General features: G+C 41.4%; 2 protein-coding genes across 2 annotated transcripts in view; one reads left to right on the top strand and one right to left on the bottom strand.

The window, feature by feature from the left end:
• Nucleotides 1-1,949: 1,949 nt before the first annotated feature.
• On the top strand, nt 1,950-7,112 carry bmpr1bb (bone morphogenetic protein receptor, type IBb). Its single transcript, XM_034547252.1, has 10 exons — nt 1,950-2,104; nt 2,444-2,549; nt 2,869-2,971; nt 4,091-4,187; nt 4,415-4,559; nt 4,890-5,082; nt 5,269-5,566; nt 5,665-5,834; nt 5,982-6,112; nt 6,567-7,112. Exons 1-10 carry the CDS (start codon nt 1,950-1,952, stop codon nt 6,690-6,692), a joined length of 1,524 nt encoding a protein of 507 aa, XP_034403143.1. The 3' UTR covers nt 6,693-7,112.
• Nucleotides 7,113-10,598: 3,486 nt separating this feature from the next.
• unc5c (unc-5 netrin receptor C) overlaps nt 10,599-22,791 on the bottom strand; it is a 49,491-nt gene continuing 37,298 nt past the window's right edge. Inside the window, exons 10-17 of the mRNA XM_034547251.1 lie at nt 21,114-21,476; nt 18,772-18,859; nt 18,448-18,619; nt 14,715-14,948; nt 13,913-14,062; nt 13,508-13,672; nt 11,943-12,121; nt 10,599-10,841 (exon numbers count right to left, since the gene is read on the bottom strand). Of these exons, the coding sequence (XP_034403142.1) occupies nt 10,682-10,841; nt 11,943-12,121; nt 13,508-13,672; nt 13,913-14,062; nt 14,715-14,948; nt 18,448-18,619; nt 18,772-18,859; nt 21,114-21,476 (1,511 nt within the window). The 3' untranslated portion in view covers nt 10,599-10,681. The remainder of the gene's footprint in view (nt 10,842-11,942; nt 12,122-13,507; nt 13,673-13,912; nt 14,063-14,714; nt 14,949-18,447; nt 18,620-18,771; nt 18,860-21,113; nt 21,477-22,791) is intronic.

Here is a 22,791-nt window from a genome sequence, read left to right as displayed (position 1 = left end):
CAAACTACTCACTCCGTGGTTTGAACAGGTTAAACAAAAGAGAGAACTAATTGGCTGCCTTTTTAATCTGGTTTCTAAGGCAGCACTCTGACTCATTTTATCTTTATAGATCAGCTTTATAGATCAGTCAAGTTTGAGTGTTATATCTCTTCAAGGCCACATTTGCTTTGTTATTCCAAAGCAGGATCCTCCTTCCCTTACGTCAGCCTTCCTGTAACACCTCTCTCCGGAGAGACCTGCCCCTGTCTGCTTATTCACTTTCCGCCCGTGTAAAGGTTTGAATAAAACTGAGCTGATGTGGACAGAATGGCACATCTGGCTTCCTCGATCTACTCACTCATTTTACACTCAGTCCAAGGAAGCTATTCTTGGATGTTGTGGATGGATGGATCCAATGCAGAGATGCACACCTGTGATGTCTCTGCTTTCGGTTTATAGTTCTGCTTGTGATTGTTCTTCACTACAGAAAAGAAAAAATCTACAGTTTTACGATATCAATAATTGAATACGTGATCAGAAGAGGAAAGGGAGAGAGAGAGGAAGACGCTCTCTGACCACAAAGGTCTTCATGGACGAGTCGCTGTCTGGACTGGTTTTATCCTCCACTCATGAACATCTACACCTTCAGCTTCTTGATAGTACACATAAAAATAAAGGTTGCACATTGTAATAATCATTCTTAGTGAATAATTGAACTGTTTAACAGGTGTTTTTAATCAGATAACATTTGACGATGAGCATTAGTAATTAACTACAAGTGAACAGTCCATTATTCCTTTTATGAAATAAAATGCTTAATAAGTGAATGCTAATTATTACAATATTTCTTTCAGGGTACTTACTGGCGTATGCGTTAATGTTTTAAAATTCCAGTTGCTTCCCAGTTGTTCCTCCATAAACAACATTTAACTAAGTACAGTTTATGAAAGTTCCAGTTGATAAAAACTTATAATGGATTTCCTTTTTTTTTCAAAGCATAACGTTGGATTGATTCAATGTTCAGTGGCAGCTTTTCAACACTTAATACTTTCAAGGATGAGCAAGTCCAGAGCAACACTATGTATCTCCTGGTTTATGTGAAGACACGTGCACGGTGTTACTGTACTTTTGGTACTGTGTTGCACTGCATCCATCACCTCTCAGGAGATGAACGCTACATCCTGCTGTATATCTAGTGACCTAGACTTTGATCACAAACTAATGCTGTCTGTCAACTCTCCTGTGCTATTTGGAGATTGATTCTGGGATGGGGGATACAAAAGGTGTACAAGAGATAATTAACCTATTACAGTATTACGTTCTATTTCTTTCTGTTCTGCTATTGTTAGTATATATGTTAAGGAGTGACAGTCTCATCATAGACTAGTTCAACATTTAACAGGTTTATTTAAACAGTTTTGACTGGATTATCAGTTCTTTTGACATTCAATTCTACTGTTGGTTTGGATGATTTGATTTATTGCAGATCAACATGAAGAATACCATACATTATATAAGAGAGCTCAAGCTCTGAAAATGTGTGTATCTTCGCCAAATATTGGTAGATGGATACTGCAGCCACACACACACCTTTCACACAAATACTTCTTTCTGGTGAGCAGAGTTATTCTAGTTCCAGACTTCATGCAGGTACATTGAGTCCTGTCTAGAACAGCATGGTTGCTTTCAGCAGCACAAACTGCATCCACATATTCTGTGGATTGCATTGCCATGGTTACCGTGACAAAAGACCATTTGGAAATTAGCAGAAATGCTGTTTGGATCCTTTTGATTTATTCCATCTTTAATTTCCCTAAGGGGTCTGTACTTAAGTTTTACCCCTCTGGCTTTCCTGGAGCCAGACGAGTGACCAGATGTATTGGCCTGATGTGGCGCTAAGTCTCTCTCTCTCTCTCTCTCTCTCTCTCTCTCTCTCTCTCTCTCTCTCGCTCGCTCGCTCTCTAGCCAAAATGCTTGACACCCTGCTGCTGAAGAACGGATGGAAAGGGGGATCAGACCGACGGGCGGAGGAGAGCAGCGGCACAGTCACAGTGTCGGCTCAGAACATGCTCCGGTGTCACTGCTACCACCACTGCCCGGAGGACTCGGTCAACAATACCTGCTTGTACGGTGAAGCACACACACAAAAAAACAAATGGTTATCTACAGTAATTATTAGAGATTACCTGATGAGGCTTTATTGCCTAATAATTGGATCCACCAAGTCCCTTGAGATGAAGGTAGCGAACACATTCACTAGCTGACCCTTCGTATGTGTGCACTGCTGTACAGAAATGTTGGTGCATGTAATGAGATTTAAAAAAAACTGATTTAGTCTCGATGAGCAGTTTCAATACTGGATTTAGTTGCAATAAAAATAAATACTATGTCTTCTGTATGAGGATGAAGACAATGATGAAAAGACAATGTTTACTCATATGATGATGTATGTGCATTTTGGCAGGACTGATGGTTATTGCTTCACTATGGTGGAGGATGAGGAGGAGGTGGGTGTGGCAGTACTCACCGCAGGTTGTTTGGGTCTTGCCGGCTTTGAGTTCCAGTGCAGAGTAAGTCAGCTGTGTGTGTGCTTTGTATATATGCGTGTGTATTTGTGCCTATTTCTGTACTTGTGTGTCCTTCTTCATGAGCTGTTGTTAAGCCTTTATGAGCTTTCCTGCACTCACCGCCCCTGTTTACGAGACCTATTTAAATCCGACTTGTCTTGCCCCGCTATCTTTACACAAACATTTGGGGAAAAACATTTGGTATATTATAAAATGTTTCTCATTAGGAGTAAGAGTGGCTGTAAATATTCCTTACTCGTGTGTCTTCATTAGTTTTATGTGGAAAAGCATGTAACTATGTGTGTGTGTTGGTCCGTGACAGGACACGTGGAATGCTCGTTCCAGGAGAGCTCTGGAGTGTTGCAGCGATCAGGACTATTGCAACAGAGACTTGCATCCTACTCTTCCTCCACTAATGACTTCAGGTAAGACACACTTGTTGGCTCAGTTTTTCACACACGGTAATCCTGCCCCACTTGAGGGCCTTTTTAGAACGGGCTAATTCAGGCCACGCCGGGTGGTGATGGGTAGTGACAGTTTAAACTGTTACAAACCACAGTGTGGTGCTGGAGTGAAGTGGCACATGCTGCAGGGAGAGGGAGAGAGGGAGGGAGAGAGAGAGAGAGAGGGAGAGGGAGAGGGAGAGGGAGAGAGAGAGAGAGGCAGGTGAAACAGCGTATGTAGGCTCAGCTTGTTCTCTCACCCTCTAATGAAAAGGACAGCCTCTCCCTAGGGCCTGCTTGAGTTTCTTGCCTCGGGACGGATGTGAGATATCTGTCCATCTGTTACACACACACACACACACACACACACACACACACACACACGCACATTCCTTCTCTCTCGTTCCCTTTCTCTGTCATACAAACAAAGTCTCACACACTTCGTTTTGACCTTCAAGCAAACAGCGACGAACAAAATAGTCAGTTGGAGAAAATAAAGGACGACACCAATTGTTTTCCAAGTTATTTATTATTGATTGGCCATCGATTCATACAGCTACATGACACTCTACTCACACAGTCCAGCAAGATCTGTATCTGTGTGTGTGTGTGTGTGTGTGTGTGTGTGTGTGTGTGTGTGTGTGTGTGTGTGTGTGTGTGTGTGTGTGTGTGTGTGTGTGTGTGTGTGTGTGTGTGTGTGTGTGTGTGTGTGTGTGTGTGTGTGTGTGTGTGTGTGTGTGTGTGTGTGTGTGTGTGTGTGTGTGTGTGTGCCTGATTGGCAGGAGCACGGCAGAAAGGCTAGAGTCCCAGAGCTGCTTGAGGCCTCTGGGGTTTCTGTAGCGCTGTCAGCGTGACAACTGATCTGTGGAGTTCAGGAAGGGGATGTGATCGATCACACGCTGTGAGGAGGGAGGAGGGGGGGGGTGGAGTAAGAGGGAGGAAGGGCAAAAGAAGCTTGTTCATGCTAATGAATATTAGAAAAATGTGAGAGCTGAAAAACTATGTAAAGAAATGAATGTCACCACCTATACATCACCTCTAATTGGACAGTTTATTAAAATGACATTAAATTATTATGAATATGTCTCCCCACTTGTTTAGATTACGTTGACAGCAGTAACCAGTACATGGCTCTCTTCATTTCAATCACAGTTTGCATTATCATCCTTGGTCTCATCCTCATTTTCTGCTACTTCAGGTAAGCTTCTAGAAGACATCTCATGCATGTACCAACACATTCACACTCCTGGTGTGTGGACATAATATACTATGAATTTTATCTTCATTATGCTATGCCTTTTTATGATGGGACATACTAGACTATGACGTTTTTATTGAATTTGAAGGACATATTATACTATGACTATTTTATGACAACGCAAAGGGATTACATTTAACAATATTCAATATTCATTTTTATGGCAGATATAAGCGGCAGGAATCCCGACCACGCTACAGTATTGATCTGGAGCAGGAGGAGACCTACATTCCCCCTGGGGAGTCACTGAAGGACCTGATGGAGCATTCCCGAAGCATCGGGTCTGGCTCAGGGTCCGGACTCCCTCTACTGGTAAGAAAATATAAGTGCACATCTGGCTCAACATCACAAGCCCAGCCCTTAACAGTAATACATTACTGCGTTTTCTGGGTGATTTGACTTATTTATCATAATTTGTCGAGAATAATTATGTAGTAATTATGTAATTTGCAACATTGAGACTGAATCTGCCCTCATTTTAAATGTCTTCCATGGGAGAGTTTATACCAAAAGGTTTAAAGGTTGTTGCAATCATGAAGTTTCAATAATCAATAAGTCTATAAAGAATGTTTTAAAAAAGCCGATTTAAAGGCAATAGACATAATAAACCACACATTCTTTTTTATAATTACTTATTGCCAGGTGCAGCGCACAATCGCCAAACAGATTCAGATGGTTAAGCAGATTGGAAAAGGGCGATACGGAGAGGTCTGGATGGGCAAGTGGAGAGGAGAGAGAGTGGCCGTTAAAGTCTTCTTCACCACAGAAGAAGACAGCTGGTTCAGAGAGACTGAAATATATCAGACCTTCCTGATGAGACATGACAATATACTGGGTAAGTTGATATAAATGTGAAAGGTGAGTGTGAAAAAAGAAAGTGTGGCTGTAAAGACAGAGTGCTTAAATGAAGGTAACCCCCCCCAAGGGACTTTAATGTTAATATTGAGCAAAATGTATTGTGTTATCTTCCATATGCACACACATTTTTTCATTCCTCGCATCCCCTCTTTCCAACCGCCAGGATTCATAGCAGCAGATATTAAAGGAACCGGCTCGTGGACTCAGCTCTACTTGATCACAGACTACCACGAGAATGGGTCCCTATACGACTACCTCAAGTCCAACACCTTGGACGTCAAGTCTCTGCTGAAACTGGCCTACTCGTCCATATCAGGCCTCTGTCACCTGCACACGGAGATCTATGGCACGCAGGGCAAACCGGCCATTGCACACAGAGACCTGAAGAGTAAAAACATCTTGGTAAAAAAGAACGGATTCTGCTGTATTGCAGACCTTGGACTGGCGGTCAAGTTTAACAGGTACCACACACGTCTTTGAAGACTCATTTCAATAGAGTTTTGGAGTATCTTGGACATTTCTTGACATATCTTCCTTCCATTTCTGTTTCTCGCCCCAGTGACACCAACGAGGTGGATATCCCTCCCAACCTACGAGTTGGTACGAAGCGGTATATGCCCCCTGAGGTGTTGGAAGAGACCCTGAACAAGACCCAGTCTTTTATAATGGCTGACATGTACAGTTTTGGCCTCATTGTTTGGGAGATGGCCCGACGTTGCATTTCTGGAGGTCAGGAAAAAAATCATATAGCACATTGTTTTACACTTGAACTCAAAGTGCTTTACATGTACAAAATACAAGAACATAGATATCAGCATAAGTACATATCTATTTTCTAAATGATGATGCTGATTCCCATATCTGTTTTTTCTGAAGGCATTGTGGAGGAGTATCAGCTGCCCTATTATGACCTTGTGCCCACTGATCCGTCCTATGAAGACATGAGAGAAGTTGTCTGCATTAAGAAACAAAGGCCTTCATTTGCTAATCGTTGGACTAGTGATGAGGTATTTTAAATGTTTTTTCTATCCCCCTTTCAAACAATTCATATTTTTAAAAGTTTATACGTGCTAATAGCTTTACTAATGTTTCGTGAATTATTTATACATGATTTATATCACAGTAATAAACCATTAAAAACACTCAGGGTTGCCAGGTTGGTTTTTATTCTCCACATTTATCACTGCAGAGTAAGTGGCATATTAAAAAGTGAGTCAGTCATGAGTCATGGCTTTCTCACCAAAAGCCATGAGTGGTTCAGTTATACTGTACATGGTAGTCAGTGGTCAATAAAAAATAATTTAAGTGGTGTTCTGACTATTTAAAGAGTTAGATAAAAAAGACATATTGCTTTTAAAAATGCTTTATGACGTATTTATCATCAATAATCCATTCGTTTCAACGTACACACTTTACTTTTATTGTTGTTTTATTCTTATTTATATGTACATGTGTCTTCAGTGTTTACTGCAGATGGGGAAACTGATGTCTGAGTGTTGGGCTCACAACCCGACCTGTCGCCTCACAGCCTTGAGGGTGAAGAAGAGCCTGGCGAAGATGTTAGAGACCCAAGACATCAAACTGTGACAGAGAGATGCTCCCATCACCAGAGACTTGTCACTGCCACTGGCACAGCGCCACTTACACTGGCCAATAAAAGAAGGGGGGGGTGAGAGACTGTGAAAGATAGGACAAAGGAAACCGACCGCGAGGATGAGCGATGGGGATGATGGTTGACAGGGAGCCAGAAAGATGAGGGGCAAAAGATTTCTTATGTCAGGGGAGATGTACCCGCCTGTTGTATGAGGCCTCAGACCAGGTGTCCGGGTTGTGCTTTCTGTGAAAGCTGAGTGGTTGTCAGGTCCAAACGGCCCAGATGGGCCGGCGGACGGGGACCATTGCAGGAGAGGAGCACTGATATGCGTCTGCTTCCTTCTAAACGGAGGAGCCTCTGCTCCACCCTTCTAAAGCCATATTGCAGTATTCTATGTGCAGTCTTTTGTACTGTCTCGGCTGTCTTCACGTTTCTTTTTTGGACTCGGTCACTGTCAACTCCATCAAAAGAAATGTCACGATCAGTGACCTCATGGTCAATGATATTATTTTTATTATTATTGTTATTATTATTATTATGACAGAACAAAGCAGAGTAAGACCAAAGTAAAGATAAAACGTGTCCAGCAGAAACCAAGTGTTCTATATAGAATGCATATGCACATTTTATATCTATTAAAATAAGACCTCTGCATAAAACACTTGACAACTTGGGAATTTTTGATTTTCCTTCAAAACTGAGGCTTTGCTCTCTATCATTGTCTCTTCTTTCCACTCACAATTCATTTGCATATCATTTGCTGACATCTATCGATTGCCTTGCTGGATGTTAATATGTGTATTTGATGAATTATCTGTGTACAGAATATGTCCCGTCCACTCTACCACTATGGCATGTGCCTTATTTAATCTGTACATATGTGATTGATGAGTGTGTGTGAGTGGATCTGGATAACATTCCCAAATAAAATGACTATGCATCTCGATGGCTTTTCTATTAATGTCAAACATATATGCTATAATATCCCTGCAAACAAATTAAAAATGCCTTTTTAATAATGCTTACAATTATACAATTTATATTTTTGCATTTTATTGACATTCTATACTGTGACAGGTCTTATACTAACACTTTGTAAGACATTTTGTATGACTTACTGTACACAGTATGACTCTTTCATGACCTTTTAAGATATACACTCACAATATCATTTAGAAGAACCATGGACATTTCCTAAAATATACGTATTTAATTTCTGTTTCTTCAGCATCTCTCAGTGACACCAACAAGGTGGATATCCCTCTCAACCTACGAGTTGATACGAAGCGTTATATGCCACCTAAAGTGTTGCAAGAAACCCGAAACGAGACCCGCTCTTTTATAATGGCTGACATGCACAGTTTTGGTCTCCTTGCTTAGGAGATGGCCCAACTTTGCATTTCTGGAGGTCAGGGAACAAAACTTTTTGTTGTTTTATATATTCATGTCTATATGCATCCTTAATTACATTGTATTCGTTTAATGAGGTGTGTCTTTGGCAGATGGTAAACTGATGTCTGATTGTTGTGCTCACAACCCGACCTGCCGCCTCACAGCCTTGAGGGTGAAGAAGACCCTGGCGAAGGTGTTAGAGACATCAAACTGTGACGGAGTGTTAAGGAGAGATGCTCTCATCACCAGAGACGTGTCACTGCCACTGGCACAGCGCCAAGGGGGGGGGGGGGGGGGGGGGGGGGGGGGGGGGGGGACTGAAAGATAGGACAAAGGAAGGAAACCGAGGATGAGCGATGGAGACAACAGTCTACAGGGAATCTGAAAAATGAGTGGCAAAAGGTTTGAGGGATCTGCCCTTCGATTGTCTGAGCTGCCTGTGCCTCTGACCAAGTATTCAGGTTGTGCTTTCTGTATTCATTTCATAGTATTCGCATCTTAAGTCTGATCATCTTACATATCAAAATAAGTCCTCTGCATAAAACACTTAATTTCCCTTCAGTGCTGAGACTTTGCTCTCCCTTATGGTCTCTTCTTTCCACTCACAATTAATTTGTTCATAATTTAGCTGAAATCTATGGTTAATTATTATCTTTCTGAATGTTAAAATGTGTTTTAATGATTTATTTACGGATAAATCATCAAATTGTCCTGTCGACTCTACCACTATTGCATGCTTCTCATTTAATCTGTATAGAGTATAGAAAAAGACTGAATAAAAGCTTGCCTATTTATGTTGAACGTTGCTGTAAGATTCGTGTTATTAATCTTGCAATGCAAACAAATGAGACCCTCATGCTCCGCGTTCAATGTTGCATATAAATATAATTTATTATTAGTCTTAAAAATTCTTTCTTACACTTTGTACAATAACTTGACAGATGAAATGCAAGCAGTTGCGAGGAACATCATGAGTGCCAGAAACAGACAGGCTACATTCTCACTATACACAATAATAATCGTGAAGCTGAAGAACAACTAGGGAATGCAAAAGGCGAGCCCACTGAGAATGTAAAGATTGTTTCAGAGAGATGCAAAGATTGCATAGACGGCTTTTACGAAAACTGGGACAACTGCCATTAAAAGAACAAAATAAAACCAAGAGCCAAACAAGAACACTTGAAACACTCAAGTGCGGCTGCATCAAGGGAATGTTGCATTTACAACTATCAGATATTTTTACGCACACACACTCAAGTGTCATCAAAACACTGACGGCTTCTGTCTTTAATACACAAACACAGAAGTCTGAGTCTGTTCTCCAAAAATTACAGATGAGTGTCATTTGGTTCTGAACACAATAAATGACACTTTTTTTAAATGACGTGCGATATATAGTTAGATGACCGCTCTCCGGTTGACCTCATACACTGTCTGTCAATTATTTGGTACAAAGCAGTTGTATTCAGTTGCATTGGTCCTACAAAAATATACTTATTTGATTCCCCTTCTACAGTTTCCACCTCTCCTCCCTGACTAGTCTCTTTGATGTAGATGGTATAATCGTGAACAACATACAAATCATCAGCGTCAATCATGAATTTATTCAGTATGGGAATAATGTCTCGGCCACCCTTTATTTAGGGGCGATAAATTGATGTAATTAGCCAAATGACCTGATAATAAACATGCAAAGAAAAATAAAGAAGAATCATAACCAATGCAACTTATCAAAAATGTTTCAAAGATCTAAAAATAATCACGTAAAAAGAAGCACACATAATTGAAAAATCATTAATTATACATGACATGAATAGAAAGTATTAAAAGTAGTTACGACAGCAAGACACAAGCTGTAAAATGGTTACATTATTGATTCCCCTCTGTACACGTAAAGGAGTCATTACTGCAAGAGTCCACCTGGAGGCGCTATGATACAGTCAAACAGAATGGAACAGGAAACAAAATGCGACACTAAAGTATTCCCTAACAGGCAGCATAAAATACAAAAAAGATATGTATAAATAGGCATATTATTAAATACTATGTTATCACAGGACACATACTCATCCATGGGGTTGCTATGGAGACTGTTTTTTTTTGTTGAGAATGAGATATGTTTCCTTTGATCCGAGCAGCGTTCCTTTGCTTCTTTGACCTTTGATAGTGTCACACTTCTCAGACTGTTGTCTATGGCAAGGGCATCATCCACATAGTCTATCCAAATAACCGGACAGCTGTTTCCAAGGAAACAAGGGCCAAAAATATCAAGTTGTTGTACCAGAAGGGGAGAGAGAGAGGAGCAGCCAGAGAGAAATGACAGAGATTCTTGTTTACCCTCCAAGTTTTTACACCCTTTGTTGCCAATGTTTAACTGGGTCACGGCTGAGTAGACCTCGCGCTTTCTTTTTTCTTACTTCTCCGAATGTGCACACACCCACATACACACACACACACACACACACACACACACACTACCTGTGAGTGTGCATCTGCATTTGTCACGGTGATGCTTTTTGGGCGTCCACCTCTCTTATTTTCTTTTTATGTCTTCTTCCCCCCTGGAATATCACTCCCTGGTGGGCAGGTGTCAGTGTTCAGTCGCTGCAGGAACAAGGCTGTCATGGCGTCCCATCTCCTCCAGCACCTGGGCCAGGCGGCCGAGGTTGCCGTCAGGAAAATGCTGGGCCTCCCACAAGTCGAGGATCACTCCCGTAGGACTGGATTTGGTGGCAAAGTAGTTAAGATACCTGGGTGAAGGATGGTGGAAAACAGAGGAGGATGGAAGAAAAAGGAAGTAAGAGAAGGCTGGAAAAAATATTTCTATATTTCTATATATATATATATTTCTATATGTGTGAAGGCACATTCATAATACATTATGATGTGTTTATGAGGCCTTTGAAGAATCATGCCAGACAACTTATAACAACAGGTATATTCATAATGCTTTATACCTCCATATCAAACAGTGTTTGAAAGAAGAATCTGATTCCTGCGTTGCACAGCACATTGTAACCATGATGACAGTCATAACAAATTAGAAATTCTAGTTTTCTAGTCCGAGTATGTCATCTTGGAATAATGTCTAAAAAGCATTTATAACATGCCATACGATGACTAAATTATGAGGACTTATGATTAGCATTATCTGGCTGCAAGTAAAAAGATTCACAATGATTATCAAAGCAATGTAAAGTTATTATTTTGCGTGGTGCTGGAGCCCGATGTATAGATGGATGCTATGAATCATGACTGTGAATGAGAGGTTGGTTCAAGTCTCTCCTTCCTTCACGCCACACTCTGTCAGCGGTCTCGTCAATCTGCAGCTGCTGCCTGTGATAAGGCCCCCCCGCTGGGCTGGGACCTTATAACTGGACACACACTGTATCTCCATCACACACACAGACTATCAAAGACACATGGGTGACGTTTTGAAAAGAGAAGCATCGCTATATCTTTGTCTCTCTCTCTGTCTCAGTTTAGTCAAACTCAATTCATCTCAATTCAGTAGATGCTTATTAAAATCCACACTGCCTCAGAAAAATTGTAATCGAATAAAAACAGACTTCAGTTTTGTTCCCTGTGTTATCTTGTTACCTAATTCTCGTGAAAATAAAGAATGTGGCAGCTAAAATTGCACATCAACAACTTTTTGAAGAAAAGGGAGATTGTCTATATTTATAAAACAAGTCACTCTCATTTATTTACTTGATCTCTTTCATTTCCCCTTAATAATATGAGCAAAACCTGATAAAGGCCTGTTCTCTTGGCCAGACTGTGACCACTAAGAGCCTAAATCTACTGTCACTCCTTTTCTCTCTCTCAGGCAGCCCTTTTCCTCCACCCACCTGTCAAGGTTAAGTTTGTGGGCCAACATCCTCCAATCATTTCCCCGGGTCTGAGGTGCATCCAGACTGCCACACAACTTTTGTCGGATGGAGACAGGGATGCGGAAGGCATTGGGCCCCACCAGTGTGGTGATGTTACTGGCCGGGTCCAGCAGAGACGTGTCAATACTCTGGGAATCCTGCAGAGAGAGAGAGAGAGAGAGAGAGAGAGAGAGAGAGAGAGAGAGAAAGAGAGAGAGCAGCATATACATAATTTAACAACATATTACAAAATCAAACATAATGTGCCTTTGTACATATTCATTGCACAAACAATGTATGTTTCCATGTTGTATAAAAAGTATACATTTAAAATATGTACGTATTAACGTAAATGTATTGATGCAAGTGACTGATTTTCAAATATGTCGCAGCCGCAGGAATAAGTGCTCCAGAAACCAGAGCAAGACCCGGAGACAAATGAAGCAAGGTCAGGCGGCTCTGGACTGCACGTCCTGTAATTCATCTCATTACGGAGCACAAAGCCAGAGAGCTCCGCCATCCCTCAATCTCTCTCCTCCTGGCCAGATGGCCTTTGTGAAACAAGTGCAGCACGACTGGAGGGCGATTATTCCCCCTCTGCTCTACATCGGCCTGTCAGGACTATATGAAGGCCGGAGGGTTGAGACTCCCACCTTCCACCCTGTCTGTCCTTTTGTGAACATTGCAAAGAGAGGTAAAAGGTCATGGGAGGGAGGGCACATTCATTCAAGAATCTCTCACAGCAAAGAGAGAAGGAAAGCAATGTGATGGAGGAAGGCATAATCTACATTATTAAAAAAGAACATTTTAAAATCTCTTTTGTGATGCATCGCTCATATCTAATCAAGGAGAACCATTCTTTCACGTAATAGTTATGGCTGCATTTCATTTATTTTTCATTCATTGAGATTAAAGGGATAGTTCAGGTGTTTTGAAGTGGGGTCGTATGAGGTCAGCGTGTAACCTCCACTAGATGATGGCTGGCACGCCAACAGTTTGGAGAAGTGAATGGGATGCAGTTTAAGTGTCTGCTATATTTAGAATATTTTCTGACTGAGGGTGAAACTTATCTGTCCTGTTTTTGACAGATCCCCATTTGGAAAGGGATATCCGACGTCAGGATAAAGTGTTGAACATATTCATCATATAGTATGCACTTAATGGATATTGATTTGTTCTTTAGGTGTCTAAAATACATTTTGCTTCTGCCCCGGTCCACAGCAGTGCATGAAAACCAGTTCTGCCAACATAAGTGTGTACATGAGGTGTATCCACAGTATTGTGCCCTGTAGTTACTGGATTTAACAGTCTCGCAGCTTTATCGTTAAATGGCATAAGATTGCTATTTCTTCTCACCTTCAAGGTTAACCGTGTGATGCAGAGCACAATGAACAGTAGGACATTTGTCATTTATGATAAAGCATAAAGCACAAGGTTTACCAGCTCAAGTGGCAGCATGACAACACAGTCAAGGACAGACAGGAAGGTTGACAGCATAATAGTTTTACGCCTGAAAGGAGAATGTATGCAAGTACAAGCCCTACCTCTGAAAGTGTAGTGTCCAGCTGAAAGATCTGTCCTTCTCCCTCCACCTGGCGCACACATATCTTACACGCCAGGTCCACAGTGCTGGAAGAGAAGCGCTCCAGGGTGAAGCAACAGTGGAGGTTTCTCTGTGAGCCGCACCACACCTGCTGAAAGGAAAGCTCCTGCAGAGAGAAGAAGATGAACTCAGCCATCGGCGAACGTATGAACATGAGCGTTTTCTTTATCTGAGAAGGAGTTTATTTTTATTTATTTGCACAATTCAAACAATAAAATCACAACAGAGATAAATGAAAATCACAGTGCAGGAAGAGACAAAACGCCAACTGGGCTTAATTTGAAGCCTCCACCTATATAATATTTAAAATGTTACAAAATTACAAACACGACTACGAGCAGTTTACCTGGTACTTGGCGAGGAGTTTGCTTTTCCACAACGTGTGGGGGACATCGTGAATGGAAAGTCTCAGGTTGTGGGTGCTGTCTTTAAAGTTGAGCGACTTTGGTTCATCCAACAACTTGCCACCCATTTGCTTCTCCATCTGTAAGACCTCCTGAATACACAAACACACACTTTTAGTTTTAAAACCAAGATTACTGACCTTGCCACAAATGAGTCTACTATTGTGCAGCTGTAAACTGTTATACTTTTGCTACAGCAGCTTCTTGCAAATGGTCTAATATTAATCTAGAAATGTTTGTTATAGTGTATTCATCACTGTCCCTCTGGGCGTTAAGAACCTGGATCTGGACCAGCCATCTGAAACAAACTTCAATGCCTTTGCAGCAGGATTTCTATCACTTCTCATTACCCATTCCCAAACCTAATAACCGTGTTTAATATCCCTGCTCAGTACAATAATCCGTTCTTATCTTTCCTCCATGTAGGTAGATGGAGGTATTAAACAGAGGGAGACAATAGTAGAATAGAGGGATAAAGGTGGCTTATTTTGTGTTGGTGCAGCAGCTACATCTTTCTTACAAATGCAAGCGCTTGTCTCCACTTATTATGACACACCAACACAATGATTTCTCATTCTGCCTCCCAAATCTACTGGCTACACACACACACACACACACACACACACATTAACAAGTCAGTCGACATGACACACTCACAAACATCAATAATGCTCACAAACACATGCAATTTCGGCTGCATAACCTTTTTGCAAACAAAGACACAACAAAAACGGTCCCACGCACCTTGAACGCGTCCTGTGTGTCGTCCAGGCAGTAGACTCTGATGTGATATTCCATGGCTGGGCAGGTGACAGGGCCGAAGATGGCTAGTTTGAGGCGCTTGGTGGTTGCAGCGCTGAGAGATTGGCCCACGAGGCAGGAGGTTCCCAGAGTCTCTGTCAGGATGTGGCAGGCCTCATCATCCATTTGAATGTAGCACGGCGTGGTGAAGTTTTCCTCTCCTACCACCACCACATCCTAAAATGTGGACAGGAAGACCCAAAAAGTAACACGAGTGTGGGCGATAATAAGAAAAATAGAAACAGTCTGTGTTTCATAATTTTGTTACATTTGGTAGTAGTAAGAAACATTATAGAGAGGAAAAAGATGAGAACAAAATACATAATTAAAAGCATTTATAATGCTGTCACTCTGGCTCTGGTCCCCTTGTATTTTAATTTGTTGGCAGTAAGTATAACCATTAATATCAGAGAAAAACGGTCACTGTTGCTTTCTCCGAGACACAATTCATGTTCTTCTAAACGTAATTAATGTGATTTCTTTGCATTCCTATAAATGACACTATGCAATGTTAAGCACTATAAAATAAATTGTTGTATTTACCATTCAATGGAGATAATCCATCACAGCAAGTTGAGCTCAATGTGTTGTTTTACTTGGTCATTTGAACTATCCCCTCCATGTTTGTGAAACATAGCCAATATACCAAGATTTACTCTGATTGTTCAAGTTTTTAAAACCTGGAACGAATATACTTTGGCCAAGTAGATAACATTGCTCATTGACAGTTTAGATCACATGAAAAATCTGTTTTTCATTGAGAAACTGTATTTACTCATTTTGGCTGTTGAGGTAGGAGTTTAGAGTTGAACATGCTGATCTGTTGGGGTCTCACGACTCGGGTCAGAGGACCGATGGAGAGAAAATGGCTGACATGCTAAAACACAATGCGCAGCAGGTTTTTCAACTATTTCAATCAGAAGATTGTGTATGTTCATTGAATCGCTGACAATGAGAGTGGAGACAGTGCATAGGACAGTGATGAAATGGGACTCAAAGAGAGAATGTCTGTGGACAAAGAAGACACCACATCAATGTCTACGACAGACTGGACCAAAACATCAACTACTTTCAGATTAGAGTTTATTTCAAGAAATGGTAAATGGACTTGTACTGTTCCAGTCTTCCAAACACTTAAAGAGCTTCACCACTACATTCACACACAGCCATGGGCACAGTGTCCCACATGGACGTGGACCAGCAGAGCCTTGTACTCTGCTCCACCACTGAGACACAGTCGGTCATTCGTGTGTGTGGGCATAATTATTTGTATCCATGCTTGATGCTGCAATGCATGAATCTTTCATTGCAATTCACACAGGATACATTTTGAAAATGTAGGCAAGCCCAGAGAATAATTCCACCAAGGGAATTTTTTAATTAATTGCAGTGGGCACAAATGGGCGGATTGAGTTCAAATTTCAAATTTCAATTTAAGGGAGAGAGTACAATTAAGGGTCATGGCTTTTTACATAAGATGGGACCTTAAAATATATAACACTTGTAATACACAAGTGTGTATCATGTCATTGTGTGCGTGAGGTAATAGAAGACTAATATAAGTGTCTGGATTATTTGTAGTACCACTGTAATGGCAGTAATCCCAGGACATATTTATTTTCCAATAAAACCGTCTCTTGATCTCTCTTGATCTTGCCTTCTCTTGCTCTCTATTTCTCTTTCTCTCTCTAATCCAAACACTCCTGTGAGCAGCACATTGGCTTTAACTCAGCCTATTATGAGAGACAGAAGAGGAATTACAGTATTGTATTGTGGGCTAGGCCGTTTAACAGCAGTGTTATGGCTGATCATTAGACTCTTTAACTGCTCCTGAGGGAAGGCACTGGGGCTCCTTATTGGGGGATAATTAGAACACACAGTGGAAAAGTAGGGTTTTGCTTCATACATATGTGTGCAGGCACAAACATGAAACCACACACACACACACACACACACACGCACACACCATTAATTATTCACAAATTTGTGACTGCATTCATCAGCTTAGTTTTTGTAGAAGAGTTACTGAAGCAGAAAGCCCCACATGTTCCTCACTATATGACCTGCTGGCTTCGTCATCATCATCATCATCATCATCATCATCATCATCATCATCATCATCATCATCATCATCATCATCATCACAACACCATGTTCCCTGACAGGGATGGTGTGTGGTGTGTATGTATGTATGCATGTATGTATGCATGTATGTATGTATGTATGTATGTATGTATGTATGTATGTATGTATGTATGTATGTATGTATATATATATATATATATATATATATATATATATATATATATATATATACATACATACATATATATTGGATATTACCATCTGCCTTTCTGACAGCTCAGCAATCTAATCAATAGCAAGTGTGGAATCACCTCAGGGGACCACATCCCCTTCAATATATGAAATATGGATAATGTCCTTCCCAATATGTTCAATTATCCCAAGCTCCAGACTTTGTTCGAGGTGTGAGCACATTTTGATATAAACAGGAGGACTGATTAGTGAGACACCAGCCCAGAGTTGCTTTTGATCAATATTATTCCTCCTTAAAAACCCTCAGTTTACACTGAGCTTTATCGTCTGCCTCAGAGTGATTCATCAATGTCACAGAGGCATGTGGGCCAGTCTTTCTCTGCTTCATAAGTCATATCATCAGCAGTGGAGATGGTGCCTTCCTGAAAGTGATTGTATTCAAAAAAAAATAAAATATATATATATATATATATATATATTAGATATAGCAACATTTCAAAATGTGACTGGCCTTTACAGTATGCTTCAACATTCACCCTCCCTTAAGAGGAGTACCCTCTTCAAATATATGTATTATTCATATGGGCCCTAAGCCTTGAGAGACTAATATCCAAATTCCTAAGAAAATTAAGCGTTTTGGCGTTCTTTCTACTGCTTTTCCTTCTGCTCGTGTTCGGCTGTTATAAAACTGATTAGCCTATGGGTTGTTTTTACACTTCCAGCATCTTACACTTAAAAAATGTTTCAGCACGCTCTTTCCTGTGAGAGTTCATTAAAAACCACACGGAAGGAGAGCTTACTCAGAAAGGCTCTCTTGGCAGGTAAAAATAATGATGCTAATAACGGTCGTAAACGAGATCTTTTGTATCATCAGCGTTGTACTACCAGTACTCATTTTTGCGGAGAGAGATGAAAACTGGACCAAAAGTTTTTTGTGAAGAGCTTGAAAGCACAGTTTCTCTACAAATGATCTGTTGTGTGTCTGTATGTTTGTGTATGCGTGTGTGTGTGTGTGTGTGTCACACACACACACAGTTATTCATAAAAGATAAAACGGTCCCAGCTCGTTCCATGCTATCAGAGATTTTCTATTTCAGCACCTGGTTCGCTCCGAGTGCTGAGCAGCAAAACAAAGCAGGGGAAGTGGATCCCCTCACCTTCTCCATGCTACCTATGGTACTATTGCCACAACATTATTTAGTTTTCCTCGAATCCTTTCCCTTTGCTCTTTGCCAGGTAGAGTTTTCAACCAACCAAATGCAGTGTGGATGTGGATAAATCACATCTGTGAATCTTATTTTAGGTGGCAAACGCATCATATCAATATCATACTTCACATGACTGCCAAAAGCATGTTTTCAAACTTGGGATAGACATAAGAGTCTGCTACACATCTCACCTCCCAGTGGTTCTGCTGTGACTGGCTCTTGAGCTGGATCAGCCAGTCCTGTTGGCCGTCAAACACGGCACAGTGGTGCATGGTGATGATGAGGGGCCGAGTAAACAAGGCCCCGTGGGGCCCACAGCTCACCACAGGGCTCAGCACTGTTTGGCCATCTTCCACAGAGGGCCTGGAGGTGCACAGAGAATAGCACACATACAGGTGCACACACACACTGTTTAGTGGCAATGTGACAGCAGTTTCAGTGTTTGTGTGACATGGTGGACTTGACAGGGGTAAACACAGCTCTGGGCCGTTGATGTGGCTGGTGGCACTGCATACCTCATGTTGTCCTTCCTCTGAACCGTCACATACATCTCGTACACTCTGCCCTGAGGAATGGCCCCTGCTGGAATAAGCAGACTCACGCCTGGGGAGCACAGATACAGACAAACAAAAAAGGCACACATGAGAGTTGTGTTGTCAGGTAGATCAGAGTCTTTACCATGGTTTTTGCTGCCAATGCCAAGAATGTGTTCAATGGCTTTCTTCCGTGAAGCGTTAAGTCAGTGAGAGACAAATCAGACCAGCATAAAGGCGTACAAAATGTATTAGTATTGCATATGTATGTTTACACAGTGAAACAAAGGTCCGTAACACTCTAACTTAACAAAAAAATGGACAAATAAATATAAACCAATTACTTATAATGGCTATATATTTGGGTATGTGTTACTGCACCAGTAAAGAGCATTTAAAGCCCCAGTGAAAAGTGCTAATTATTTTAATAACAGAAATAGAGTAATAATCTCAATTCCCCTCAGCCTCATTTATAAAAGCTATGGCAGTGTATTGCCTTCTCCTATGGCACCAGGAAATGGTGTGACATTTCATTTATAAAATCAATGATCTCTCTGCTTTTCATAGCATTCTCATAATGCTGCAGACAGCATGATTTACATTTTTCCATCTCCGATTGATTTGATATGATGTCCTGTCCAATGTCTTTTTTAGCCCCACCCCCCGCCTCCCCACCCACCACCACACACACACACACACACACACACCCCACACACACACACACACACGCATTCCCTAAAGCACAAACATACACACAGAAACATACACACACGCACACATTCTCTCTGGAGGGGTTTCTCAGATAGCTCATTGATTTCCCATGTCCTTGTACTGAACTTGTCAAAAGGTGACAGACAGCTTTTCTTGCTAGCTAGCAAGGCAATCACAACTCTGCCATGGGGACGTCTCGCACACTGCCACTCTCCCTCACAGCAAAGCTTCAAAAGAGATAGGAAATGCATTTTAAGATGCAAAATACCAAACAGCCACACAGACGGTGTGAAAAATATTTCATTACCCAGACTCACGAACAGATCATATATCAAATGGGCTCTTTCCTCTCCCTCTGCCTATGTAACATGATGAGGTGGCTGAGCACAACTAGCAGCTCAGAACATTTTTACAGGAATCAAAACGGAAAGTTAAGAAACTTGAGGAGTCGGTGTATCCTTTAATGTCTGCTAGTTTGTCTTTGCCTGTCAACATGCATCTCTGGCAAGTTACAGACAGCCCACATGTGTTTGAAGTGAGGACAGCATGGCTAATATAAGCTGCCTGAAACAGTATGCCTCTAAGGTCAGTGCTTCCAGTGCACACACCTAAAGTATCCATCAACCCTCGTCATACTGTGTGCCGTCAACATACTGATGGGTTGCATATGGTTTGGCTTATTATTTTATGGTCACATCTGTGTGACGTGACCTTTATCCTGTTAAAGGTGGTCAAGCTACAGCTCACATCTCATACATCTGGAACATAATTTGTACTGTATTTCTACAACAATCATACCAGTAGGCCTACTCATTATTAGTGTTGGCACACTTCACCATGTGTATGGAGAAATGTGAGTATTTGCTTCCTTACAGAGACTTGATAAAAAGATTATTACCACTCTCGTCTGTCCGCTAAATATAAAGCTACAGCTAGCAGCCAGCTAGCTTAGCTAGCATAAAGACTGAAACCACCTGGCCTGATTCTGTCTGAAGGTAACACGATCTGCCAACCAGCATCACTAAACACTAATTAACACTTCCTATCTGGTTTGTTTAATCCGTATATCAAAAGTTGTTTGAAGGATTTGTGTGCAAGACTAACAGACGAGATACCAGGAGGTTACTAAGCAAAGCCAAAAGAAAGTCTGGAGTTTCAAGTGGAATCTTGAAGGGAAATATTTCAGGCTGAGAATATCATGACCACTTATTATGAATTAAAAATGTAATGGCCCCCGCAGAGGTAGAGCTGATGGATGATCTTTTCTCCAGACTAGACTGTGGAGAGGACTATCAGTATGAAAATATGTGCACACCCACACATGTTCACATGTACTCACATGCACATAGACAATTTTACTAAATGCACCTGAAAGGAGATCCACGGGTAGATGAAAGCGCTCCAATCAACACAGACAAAAGACAGTTCAGGAGTATTAAGATGAACTATGATGTTGCTGGAACTTGTTGATCCCTCTTTCATGAATGAGAGCTCATTTATTCCTTTCTTACACAATGCTTATCTCTGCATATTTTGAAATATGCAACAACTTTTGCCTGGTTCACAGATCAAAACACACAGATGTGTACACACGTCATTGTCTGGTACAGTACCTGAGTTGGGCACAATGAGGTGCCCTCCCTGGGAGCTGAAGGAGCCCAGCGCGGTGCAGGACGGATCCCGAGAGCGGAGCAACGTCTGGGTCTGTGTGCGACGGCCCATCGTGCAATCATTGCTGTCCAGGAGGCAGTGCGGTAGCTTAGGCGACAGTTTAGAGGAAAATTCCCCTCCCAGGTCATCTTGTGGGGTCACTAAGCCAGAGGAGTTGTACACCTTAATCTTCAGGTTGGGAAGAGGGTCCAGCAGAGGGGAATTAGTCATGGGGATTTTGTCAGCCACATCATGGAGGGCGTAGACGGGGCCACGGTACATGGCGGCCGCTGAGGTCAGGTCAGGGGGTGATGTGAGGAGATCAGCTGGAAAAGAAAAGAAAGTGACATCAGTCACGCAGAGTAAATGTCTTGAGAGAAGTTCTGTGGTCATTGCATACCAAACCAATATAGCTGCACGGAACTGAAGTGTTGGCGGCAATCAGCAAGACTGCTGCCTGACTGTAGTCATTTCTTTCTCACTCATTAGGGAGGTCCACTTCACCACCACGAAGCATTACTCAGTCAGGGAAGTTATAGGCGCAGCTGTGATTCATGAGTAACAGATGGCACCAATAACACTCAGTTTACCCAATAGGTACAAGGATTAATGTTTATTAGCTGTACTGAGTGGGTGGAGCGATAGCAGTGGGAGCGCTCTGTCCTCCAGCTTTTCCACGACCTCCGACCCCTCTCGGCTTTCCAACTCCACCAAGTTTCTGCATGGTTAAGATGTCAATGTAGGTCATAAATATTGCAGTATTCTCATTATGTCTCAAGCTTGTTTTTTTGTTTTAAAGAAGTAAGCCAAACTGTTGGAGGTCACTAGTTTAGAAATGGTTTTAAAATAAATGACCTAATATTATCATGCTGACATTGACAGTCAGTCCAGATGTACAGATTGGTGTTGATTTGTTTATCTTACCAACATCAGATCCTGTTTGCGGTCATCTGGTTCAGACTGATGTGGACTGCCAGAGGCTATCAATATAGTTGTGAAATATATTTGTAAACACATTTTTCTTTCACAAATATTCTTACATTTAATCAAAGGAAAATCTGATGCAATAACATGTCTTTGATGCATGTCTAATTGTGACATAAATCACACATTTAGCAAAGATTTTGCTTTGAAATACCCCAAATCTTCTTTTTAACTCGTCTTTTATGTTCTCTTTTTTTTCCAGCTTTTCTTTTTCTGGTTCCTAAAACCTCAGACTGACTTTTACATGTACAACACCATTCCTATGATCTGTCTGTTGCACTGCTGTCTTATTGCCCAGCTCACTGCCACCTGTCCTCAACTCTGCATCTTATTTTTAAGTCATGCGTCACCAGCCCAAATCTAATTAGAGTTTAATATGCGACATGCAGACTGGCCTTATTATGCCTTAATGAAGGGCATAGTTCGCTCTATCGTCACAGCGACGAGCATTTTAATAGTTTCATCACCTCGCCCGCAAAAGCATGCTGCATATATTCCTCTCACTCTTCTTGCTTTTCGTCTTCGATCAAAAAGGGCACATTTACATTCACATCATCACTAAGACACATGTGGCGCCAGAGCAACTTATCTCGCCAGGTTAATGCGATGGGTTGCTATTGCAAGTGATTTCCAACGCCTGACATCACAGTTATGCAA

This window comes from Cyclopterus lumpus, chromosome 12 (assembly GCF_009769545.1).
Source record: "Cyclopterus lumpus isolate fCycLum1 chromosome 12, fCycLum1.pri, whole genome shotgun sequence".
Lineage (NCBI taxonomy): Eukaryota > Metazoa > Chordata > Actinopteri > Perciformes > Cyclopteridae > Cyclopterus > Cyclopterus lumpus.
This window is presented reverse-complemented; position numbering and strand designations above follow the sequence as displayed.

Bases quoted from the DNA above. Each gene is read 5' to 3' on its own strand.
- bmpr1bb (XM_034547252.1), top strand. From the start codon at position 1,950: ATGCTTGACACCCTGCTGCTGAAGAACGGATGGAAAGGGGGATCAGAC. The intron at 5,083-5,268 runs GTAAGTTGATAT...TCCAACCGCCAG, and splicing joins GAGACATGACAATATACTGG to GATTCATAGCAGCAGATATT. The intron at 6,113-6,566 runs GTATTTTAAATG...ATGTGTCTTCAG, and splicing joins ATCGTTGGACTAGTGATGAG to TGTTTACTGCAGATGGGGAA.